The sequence below is a fragment of the Fundulus heteroclitus genome, chromosome 7 (assembly GCF_011125445.2).
Source record: "Fundulus heteroclitus isolate FHET01 chromosome 7, MU-UCD_Fhet_4.1, whole genome shotgun sequence".
In the NCBI taxonomy this organism is placed as follows: Eukaryota; Metazoa; Chordata; class Actinopteri; order Cyprinodontiformes; family Fundulidae; genus Fundulus; species Fundulus heteroclitus.
The window spans coordinates 24,145,570-24,156,962 of record NC_046367.1 but is presented as its reverse complement, the minus strand read 5'-3'; the positions used below and the strand labels follow the sequence as shown (position 1 = coordinate 24,156,962).

At 39.2% G+C, this 11,393-nt stretch overlaps 1 protein-coding gene across 1 annotated transcript; it reads right to left on the bottom strand.

Moving 5' to 3' along the window:
* Positions 1-664: 664 nt before the first annotated feature.
* LOC118556441 (conserved oligomeric Golgi complex subunit 3-like) lies at positions 665-11,393 on the bottom strand (the record flags this gene model as incomplete). Its single annotated transcript, XM_036139237.1, is given in 12 exon segments — positions 665-804; positions 1,027-1,118; positions 1,868-1,994; positions 2,101-2,144; positions 2,243-2,323; positions 5,733-5,858; positions 6,092-6,184; positions 6,416-6,490; positions 8,163-8,328; positions 10,592-10,653; positions 10,739-10,885; positions 11,139-11,393. Coding segments are annotated over 12 exon segments (1,339 nt in total), but the record flags the coding sequence as incomplete, so codon positions are not given.

Sequence of the window (11,393 nt, the reverse complement as noted above, 5' to 3'; positions counted from 1 at the left end):
CGATACGTTTTCCGCGGAGCCGAGCGGGGGGGGGTGGGGGGTGGACGAACGATACGGAGCGGGGGGACGACGATGACGATACGTTTTCCGCGGACAGACTCGCGGAGCGGGGGTATCCATGTGTTTTTTCCATGCCATTCACGCACGCGCGAAAGCGCGTGTTAACGTCCCTTTTTTTTTTTTTTTTTTTTGGAATGTTGGCGTGGCGGTAGCGTGAGTTTGGCGTGGCGGCCGCCACGCCAAGATAGCGCTGCGGGAAACCCTGCACATTAAAGAAAGTCTAATATGACAAACATGGGTATTTATAATGGACAGTGAAGTTAGACTCAAACAAATAGCAACATGCAGTGATAAAACAGTCAGCAGAAGCAACTGGCCAAAATACCCTAAGCCAGTGTACATGGATTCCCGCTCTGAGTAACACAAATCAACTGATTAGCTGCTGCTTGATGTGCTGAGCACACAACAGAATCTCAGGAGGGATAAGGCTGCTTTAAAAGCTGCTCTTAAGATCCACCTCTTCTTGCTGGCTTTGGATCAAGTATGATTTGTTGATTTTATAATTTTTTCCCCCTCATGTTTCTTTTTTTTGTTGCAAAGTCCAAATCATGTACATAGTGAGGTCTAACAATAACCTTTTCGAAGAGAATAAGCTCTAACCTACCGTTGTTTTGAACATGGTCCTCCAGCATCTCATTCTTTAGGATGCTGCACAGCTCAGACAGGGTTTCGAGGTGGATGATGTGGATTATCAGCGGCCGCAGAACGTCATACAGCGACACGCATAACTTCTCTAAAAGTTCACTGAAAAAAGAAAAAACAACATCAGTGCTTTTCACAGCTTAGAAAGCTCAGAACAGTATTTTCAACTCAAGCTTCAATTTCAACTTGAAGCTCGAGTTCAAACGCTCAAAAATATTTGGCAACTTCTAATTTCTACTGTGGATTTTAAAGAAATTCCACCCTAAGCAAGCACACAGTTTCTGGATATTTCCTATTGTAGCTTGTTGGCTGGCTACTACTTACTCTAATCTAGATGTGGGCTTGGAGAAGAACTCATTAAACAGCTGATGTTCATCCTGACACACATGGACCATAAATGCACAGCCACTTCGAACCTGCGGACACACATGAAATTGGCAAATGTTCAGAAACTCCAAATGCGGGTCGCTGCAAAAAATATCCTATCCTAATAAAATATTGTCATTTTGCAACTAATCACTGCATTTTATATAACGGATAACACAAAAAAAAATAAAGCAGTGTATGGTTGTGAAGAATAAGGGACATTCAGTTAATAATTTTGTCACAAGTGCATTATGAAAAGGTTGCTTTGCCTTTGTATTCAGTCCCCCTGAATCAATACTTTGTAGAACCACCATTGGCAGTGAATACAGCTGCATGTCACTACCTGCTCTGGCATCTAAAGGCTGCAATTTTTTACATTAAAATACATTGTTGCAATTTGAGAAATTGTGAAAAGTTTCAACAATACAGATACATAATTTTAAACAAGACTCCAATTAAAAAAAAAATTAACCTGTTATTTTTGCACCAAGCTTTTGGTCAGATACATTTTAACAGATGGGTCTATTCACTCGCAGTTTAAAATGAAATATTTCTGAGGATATTCTAACATGATCGTCCTTCTACCAATAAATTTACTTGAACAAAAAGGTCAAATCTCTTGACACCCCCCCCTGCACACAAGCTCAGGTCATGCTAATTTATCGAGTGTGTGGCTCTGCCTCCTCAGACACTCCAGAAAATGTCCCAGGGGCCCCATGCTGTCCTTTCCAAGTAAACTAAAATGTCATCTTCCAATATTTAAAGGGCAGGCTCTGGCTTTGAACTCGCCATGCCTTACCAGAGCACAGTGGTCTTTGTTGTTTTGCTTGGTCAAGTCGGTAATGGTGGATGTAATGCAGGGGCTGAGCAGCTGCTCTCTCTGGTCAAGATAGCACTGATGGATTTCCTCAAGCAGCTGCTGGTACCTGCTCACGTTAGGAGACACAGTCAATTTTGAGCCATAGGAAACAATATATTTACAACAACAAGTTGTGTTAAAAAAAAAAAAAAAAAAACAACAGTAACACTCACTCTGGAATTTTCTCTGCTCGCTGCTCTATCTGTTCGATCAGTGACTGGAGAGGAGGACATGTAAATATAAATTGGATTTTTATTAACAGAATATAACCCAAGATAAACGGCTAAAAAATCTCCGGGAAATAAATATACTCACTCTAACTTTAGGAGCTGCTGCTCTAAATTTAACATAATAAAGCGTAAAGGCGTTGTCTGCGTTAGTGAGACCCATAGGATCCTGAGGAGAACAGAAAAAAAAAAAACACACAATCAAGTGTGACATTATGATAAATGTCCTGAAACCTCTAGGACTGTTATGCTGCAGCTTAATTTTAGTGGGGAACATTTTAGGTTATTTATATTCATCTGTACAGCTAAACCCCCCTCTTCAGTTATCATCGATATTACGCGGCTTTAACCGCTTCACCGCCATAGCCCAGGGGCAAGCCAACCACATACTGACAGATATTTCTATCTTCTCCGTCAGAAGTTTAAACGGTAAGATGGAAAATATTCAGTTAGGTGAAATGTGAAATTTGTGGCGCTAGAGGTCGCTTAACGGTTTAGGACAGGGAAAATGTGCACACACAGTTCTTAAATGGGCCTAGTCATGTACTGTGGCTGCACCGAGTTGGTTGCTGCACCAGACCAAAAGCATTTTCAGCATCAAATAGGTGTCCAATGCCTAAACATGGACGATTACGCACATAAAAGTCAGACATGCTGTGTAGAGCCTGAACACTCTGACAGGATATGTGGCTCCTGTGGGGGGGGGGGGGGAGCTACCCTGTTCTTTTCCTCTGCCAGACTCTTCAAGAAAGTGGCTTGACTTTATTTACTGAATAATATGATCTTCGCCGTGCCTGAATTCAGCAGATAATTCAGAGGAGTTTTGAGTTTCACCACCTACAGCAGGAGCAGCATGCAGGCGAGGGTCGCTTTCAGCGCCATCTAGGCTTACCCAGTTTGACCACCTGCTGACCGGCACTGGAGCCCGTATCTCCCACCAGGGCACAAATACAGGCGCCCCATTTCAGCTGAAGAGTACTTGTCCATCAGTCTTAAGTTAGTCATTACTCGATGTTAACATTTATCAGTGATCTGAAGTAAAAATATTTTTCCTGTCAGAAAATCTAACCTGACAACAGCCAGATGCATGTATCGCTCCGCCTAGCTTCACTCACATACATCTGGGACATGGCTCATTGAAAGTGATTTCCCCAACCAAAGAACGACATGTTTTCCGCGGACCGGCTCGCCAAGATAGCGCTGCGGGAAACCCTGCACTAGAGCCGCAAACACATAAAAAAAAAAAAGTTTTTTTTTCCTGCACATCAAACCAAATTTGCGGCACAAAACGCGAAGCAAAAGATGCGCCGCAGGACCTCTCGAAGCCCTCCAAGGCGCATCCACCATAGACTTTGCATGTAAATCTGATGCCCTTGATCAGTGGTGGACAAAGTACTCATACAATGTACTTAAGTAAAAGTACAAATACACAGACAAAAATTTACTCAAGTAAAAGTCAAAGTACCACATTATTATTTTACTTAAGTAAAAGTAAGAAATTACAAGCTTTTATAACTACTTAAGTATTAAAAGTAAAAGTACTTGCCAACCATAATACCTAACGGCTTATATAATGTCATTAAGTGTACCTATCGTATTTAGTTTTAATAAATCAGTAATGTACCATTTTAATGAGCAATGCTGCAGATAAAGCATGTTTTTATTGTGTTTACCCCCTGTGACAGTTTAGATTTAGATATTTTATTCTATGCATCAGAATTCCAGGGATCGATATCGACAGCGTTTAGCAACTTAACTTACCTTAATATGTTTTTTCAAATTTGATGGTGAATTTTTGAAAGATAGAATTTCATGCTTTTGGGGAAGGCAAAGGCGGCATTGGAATCTCCAGGAAGCGTTTTTTGACCCAGTTATTTCAAAGAAATCTTTTAAATAAGGCCATGGGTGGGGCAGGTCTTCTGGAGGATGACTATCCTTGGACTCCATTCTGGGAGTTAATGATTCTGCAGGTCCTGCGTACTGTGCTGCTCTTCTTGAGGGAGGGCCTAATGGTTATTTCCCGCTTTGGATTGGTTCAGCGGACTGATTCTGCTCTCGCCATTGGATACTTTCAAACTAACGAACAAATCAAAAAACCGAAATGCGTCTTGGATGTAACGAGTAACGAAACGCTGTATAGAAATGTAGTGAAGTAGAAAGTACAGATACTTACTGTTAAATGTAGTGGAGTAAAAGTAGAAAGTATCCATTATTAAATCTACTTAAGTAAAGTACAAATACACGGAAATTGTACTTAAGTACAGTAACAAAGTACTTGTACTTTGTTACTTCCCACCACTGCCCTTGATGCAGTTTTTTACATATTTACAATAACAAGACTAGAGGTCGATCAATAATTGGCCAGCCACTTTGGGAGAATATTTGAATGGTTTTCCTGTATAGGCATTGGTGTGACCAATCACTGCCATTCGGTGTGAATTGCAGTAATTGGTCAGAGGATTGGTCTTGCCCACACCCCTTTCTGTCCCTGAAGTTCCAGTGGTATCACCTTATCTATTCGTTGTCTTACATGTCAATCATTCTGACGCACTTACGTAATGCCAATGTGTGTGCTCGTTTCTTGTTAGTTTCCACTTGTTGGCTATGCATGCGCACTTCTGTCGTTTACGTATCCGGTTAGCTTAGCGGCTAGGTTAGCGCTCAGTTTCAGTGTTAGCCGTTCATCGTAGCTCCGCTGTTCTGATCTCCAGTTTACGAGCTGCCACCGATGTGTGTGTGTATCTTCCCATGAAGAACCACGTATGTACATCAGGGTTTCCCCAGCGTATTAGAAGCCTGGCCGGCACAACACGCTAGCTGTTATTAGCTCGGCGCACACCACGTCGCGCCCCTCCTTCGAGCCGCATGACGCAACCATTAGCCATTTTCAAAGTATACAGTGAGAGCAGCAGAGCTAGAATGAGCCGCTAATACCAGAGTTTACTGGATGCATAAACACTACAAGTGCGCAGCCAGGAAGAGGAAACTAGCAAGGAACGTGTACGCAAATTGGCGTTATGGTAGCTAATCACAATGATATGCATGTGGGACAACCAATAGATGAGATGATCCCTTGGAACTCAAACCCAAACAAGATTGTTCACTATACCTACAAGTATAAAACTGAAATTTTAAAAAGTATCGATAAAATACTGTGCCTATAATTAAAGCCACAAGAATGGTCTAACAAACAAAAAATAAATACATCAGCAATGGACATATGTGCAACTTTGAGATGTAAATAAATGAAAACTCTGTGGCCTAATACTGTAATGATTAAATGTAAGATTTACTTAGAACTGAAAATCCTGTGTATGATTGTATAAATCAGCATTGTGCTTGCACTTGAACAATCAACACTAAGTAAATATCTATTCCATTAGGATTTTGAAAAAGATAAAGAAAGCAATTTTTTTTAGATTTGTTTTAGTTTCATCATTCAAATTTCTAAAAAGGAAGAATAGCAACACTCAGACAATGTCTACGATAAAACTAATACTTATTAAGACATACAACTAAGGAAGTAAACATAGACTCATCCCCATCATAGATCATTTAAGTTCATAGTTTATCCTTACCCGTTTTGTTAACTGGCTGGTAAGAGATTGCATAGTGTTTACGATGTAGACCTTCATGAAGTGCATAGCTTTAGACAGACATTGTTTAAATTTAGCCAAATAAACTGGATAATCCTTGAAATTTGGCTGTAATAAAAAGAAAAAAATAATAACAGTTAGACCTCCTTAACATAGATCACATAGAAACACACAGAGTATGAAAGGACACCAGTTCTGGTTATTATATGGGTTTTGAACACCATCCATTTAGCTATTCATTAACTTTCATAACAAAACTGAAACACTATCACATGCAGTAATGGCTTAAAGCATATTCAATTTCTGATTTTTATTAGTACAAAATACTGTATGTTACTTACATGTGAGGAAACATATTCTATGCAGTCATCCAATTTGGACAACATTGGTATAAAACCTTCACTATTTACAGACAAAGTTGGAGAATTCAGTTTCTGCAAAGAAAAGAGTTAAGATTGAAATCATTTAAAGTCAGAGTCTCCATTGTTTAGACTTTTATGAAAGTCTTGTTTCTGAGAATAAACAACGTAGTAGTCACTTCTCTTTATTTTCTATAAATGTATTTATTTCTAAACATACAAGTTTTTTCACAAACTACCATAGGATCTTTATGATGCAGTGCATGTGTTAGATTTTGCAATGTGCAGAAAAAAAAAGCAGCCTACCGTGTTTATGTTTTCCAACTCGTTAAAATATGACAGTTTCTGCTGAATGCTCTCTGCCAGGTTGACAAGCTCTGACTGTAAGGGGAAAAAAAAAAATCAACAGACAACAGTTAAAACAAGGTAGGCAAAGTACTCTTCATATTTAGTTCATACACTAACAAACAAGTATGTGTACTTGAAAGAAGTACACAGATCGGTATAAATAAGATATCCTAATAGCAGACCAGAAACATGCTGTTTATCCCCCAACACGAGACACAAGACAATAAAAGCATACCGTGTCCCCCGTTCTTCCGGATATACAGTTCCTTCTCGTTATTTTGGAGAGCCCACCACCTCTATACACAGCTAATTATATCACTATTTTCTAAATAATGTAGATCACAACAGAAGTCATTTAAGGCTGCATCTTTTGTATAAAACAGCTCTATACTTTGTACTTTTAAGAAACAATCAGATTTTGTAAATCATGCTATTTTCACAACACTATGTCATTTCTGTGTTCAGGGTGATTTGGAACAGTCTGAATAAGGAGCTTAAGCTTTGTCCCAACATTAAACAGTTTAAATCACGGTAAAAAGGAGAATTATTAAAAGATATCACACTTGAATAATAACAATAATTAATACTTAATAATAATATTAATAATATTAATTTTAATAATATTAAAATGTTTAACTATAATAATTTCTAATAACATCATTCTTCTTCTTCTTCTTTTATTATTATTATTATTATTATTATTATTATTATTATTATTATTATTATTATTATTATTATATGTAAATAGCATCGAAGGGCATAATTAACTTTTTACATTTCATATATTTTGTTGAATATTTAAAATACATAAACACACTTTCTGCCTATACAATCTTGTGCTCTCTCTGTCACCAAAGAAACTCCACCATGAGTGACGTTTGCCTTTTTTTAAGCGCCCCCTGAGTCATCAGGTTAACAGCACTCACTCTCCTGCAAGTAGCAAACACAACTCTGCATCAAACTGTACAAAATAGAGCTTCAGGCCACGGCTCTTACAAGCAGCAAGAAATCAACACAGCACCAGGTGACAGGTTTTGACCCGGCTTGGCTGTCAGAGGAGAAAAACTGCCATTGGCATTATGTATTTACCAATATGTAAATACATAATGAGAGACAAACAGAAACATAGACTCTGATAACTCGTAATTTTACTGTCATTCAAAAATCAAGTCCTTTAAAAACACAGTGTGTAACTAATTTGGCTTTTAATTAGCAAAAATCAAATATAATTTTCATAAATACACATTCTGGCAAAGTCGAATAACCTCACATCAAAAATGAAAGTGTTCTTACAACTTAGAATTACTAGTTTATAAATACATAGCTGACAGAGGGGTTGTTTGTAATTCATTTAGCGAGTTGTGTGCTAAATGAATTACAAACATTTATGAACAACTTATTCTAAGCTATGAGAATGCTTTCATTGTTGATGTGGGGTTATTAGACTTTGCCAGAATATGCATTTATAAAAGCAATGCTTGATTTTTTCTAATTAAAAGCCAAATTAGTTACACACTGTGTAAGTGTTTCTGTTGGTTAGCGCCTGCACAATCATCCTCCAAGATGACATTCCTAGAAGAAACAGCGATGTAAATACCATTTTTAATGAACTGTGAAACAACAGCTAAAAGACGGTGCAGACACTCAGTGGATAAGGAACATATCTAAATTGTATGGGCTTCGCTCGTGACGGAGTTTTCCTTACTTGTTCTTTCAGCAGCTGTTCACAGGCCTCATGCAAGGCCCCGGTCTTATTGGACACAAACAGGTACTGTTTCTGAAGAGAATCCAAATGCTCAAGAGCCATGTTCACATCTTTCAGAATAGCATCACATTGTTCTTGGTAGCTGTTTAGATCATCTCTGGTTCTCCTACATGAAAACAAAGAACATTGCATCATTTTCTCAAGCTGAAGTCAAAGTTACATAGGATCACACTAACCAGCAAGTTGCATTCCTGAAATGTAACACTTTATGACACGTTATTATTACTTTATTATTACTCATAAATACATTGTACGTAAAAAACAAAATGATTTGTTAATCTAATATGCGTTAGTAAAACTGCTTTTTGCTCTCGAATACTAGGTTTAGTGCATCTGTGGTTTATTGCTAATTGCATCTTTTGGAGAGAAAAAAGTATAAGTGACAAAATGTGCATTTTAGGTCCGAAAAAGTAAAAAGAAAATAATTTACCAAGCTATAATCTGTCAAGTTAAGGGGTACATTTCAGAGATTTCGACTTTCACTGATTATTTTTAGTGGTTTTTATTAAGCTGCCTCTGTTCCATAACCTGGAGGGTGTTACAGCAACTATAGGCTTTCAGTGATGCAAACAAGAGACAGTCCTGTAACTTTGTACTTTTGAGTTAAGACATTTTTCTTTTACCATAAATCTTTTATTCTTAAACCAAATTCAAATTTCAGGTATTCAGAAAGTAGAAAAAAAAGACAGCATGTCTCAATGCAGAGATTTTAAAAAGAAATTACAATCATCTGCCATTGGTATTGACAGGTCAGGGGCCGCATTTCTAAAACTTTGTTTAGAATCCATATTAAAAAGTGCACATATGCCCAAAAAATTTAAATTCTGATTTAGAAAACCATGTGCATGTACATAAGCACACAATTTTCCTTTATAGGTCACAGCTGTACCTGAACGTTTATGTACCCGGTCCAACCATACATGGCCAATGCAAAGCACCCCATGAATGTTTTAAACATGAATCCACTGTTAGTCTCTCTTTTCATTGAAGCCTAGAAACTATGAAAAGAAATTCACAGAGTTTATTTAAGTAAATCAGAGGTAAAAGTACAAATGTTTCCCACATTAAAGTAACTTGTTAAAAGTAAACTTGATTGCTGTTTTAAACGTCGGAGGAACGGCGTGCTCCGTGTTGAAATGCCTCTGAGGCTGTGCGTTCAGATTGACAACATGAGAAGGAACGGTGACCAGGCGGAGAGGTTTCCCCTGTGATGATAAATACAGCCCCCGCTCAAAAAATAATAATAAAAGAAAGAAAAACACTGCAAATAGCATCTAAGTAGGCTACGTGCTGCATCTGTGACCACTAAGGCGCACCACTGGGAGCCAGCACCTTCCCTCCTAATTCTCCCATTTGCAAATTCATCCTGTAGTCCCAATGCATCCACCGAGCAGGATTACGCACAAGTGTATTTGAACATCTACAGCAATTAAAGGTAATTGCCGCACACCTCGTCACAATTTATGCGTTAATCTGTACACATCACAATGGTGATCATCGGGGAGATGAATGTGATGGTAGAAAAACTATTTAAGATGGCCTATGGGCATTTATTTGTTATGTCAAAGCTCCTTATGTGTCACCAGCGCAAGCAAGAGTAACACTGCAGTTTTGAATGCTTATGATCAAGTCAATCATGCAGCTTGGCTGCAATTCACCACTTAAACATCTGTGTCGCAAATTTCCACGGTCTCCAGAATGAGGGTTAGGGGGTCAAAGTTGCCATGAGGACCACACATTTTCCTGTCAAGCTTCTTTTTTTTTAATAGATCCAAATTTTTCATGGAAAGTGACGTACGTAAGTTTCAGACCCCATTTGTGCTTACGTGAGTTTTATAAATGAGACCCCAGAGCATTATAATCATTTAATGCACCAGTGTTCTGCCGAATAAATTTCTGACTGATCAGAATGAATCAGAATCAGAATCAAGTTTAATCACCAAGTAGGTTTGCACTTACAAGGAATTTGACTTGGTGTTGATTGTGCAGACAAAAAATAATAATACAATAAAATAGAAAGGATATATATATGGAAGCTATATACACTCAGTAAACTGTGCGTTAATGTAACGCAGAAGCTTGTAAGTCCTGAACGGGGGAGAGATGCAGTGTCCAGTTTCACCGGCGGCTCTTGGCCTTGTTCATAAGGCTGGTAGCAGATGGGATGCAGCTCTAAATTGAACTGTGCAACAATCTAATTCATAAAGCTGAGTCTTAACTATGTGACAAGGATGTATGTTGTGTGAGAAACAGCGTGTTTACTTTAAATGCTTTTTTTTTTCTTACTCTTCTCGTAAAAACTACACCTACAGGAACAAGCACACATTGAAAAGAAAAAAAACAGCAAATGCTCGGTGAGATTTCAGCACCTGTACTTTGCGTTCTCATCCAAGTCCATGTTTGTCTGCAACTTGGCAAACCAGGCAAAGAACTGCAAGGAAACAAACAGCATCTCATTACACCCTGGGACAACATAAACAATGTTTAGCAGGGAAGGTTTAACCGGCTAAACCTACCTGCTGTGCAGTTTCTATTCGATCAGTTTCCATTTGGAGCATCTGAAAGCCTTTGAGCAGGACGTCCTCTGTTGACGCAGGCACCGTCGCTGTGAACGGGGACTGCAAGGACCGAGACGACAGGCTGCACAGATCCTCAATGGGCAGCTGCAAAACAAGACAGGACTTTCAGCTAACTTGGAACATGGCCTGCTGCAAAAATAAAAACAAAACAATAACTAAAACAGTCTTCCAGCTAGGCTGAACTAGGGCAAAGTCGCCCCAAAGCAGCATTTAAACACCAGAGAACTCGTTTCTTTCTCACACAGAGGCAGATTAAGCGTAAAGTCAACTTCTCCAGCGTTTAGAAATGCAGCTAGCATCCATGTTAGCCAGCTAGCCGTGCCCAGAGTCTCCTCACCTCCGAGGGAACAGACAGCGTTTCGGCCGCCGCTCGGATCTCCAGAACCGAGTCCATCTGCTTCTCCGTCAGTGGGGCCGTGGCCTCCGTACGGCGGTCCCATAGGGACAGTTTCTCCCGGGTTTCCTTGTCTGTTAGATCCAGGAGCGACAGATCCGTGGACGCCATCGTCACCGAGGCGAGCATCAACGTCAGCAGCAGCAGCAACAAACAGGTTCCTGTTCCGGGAGTCTGGGCGGGGCTTGGCGCAAGGCC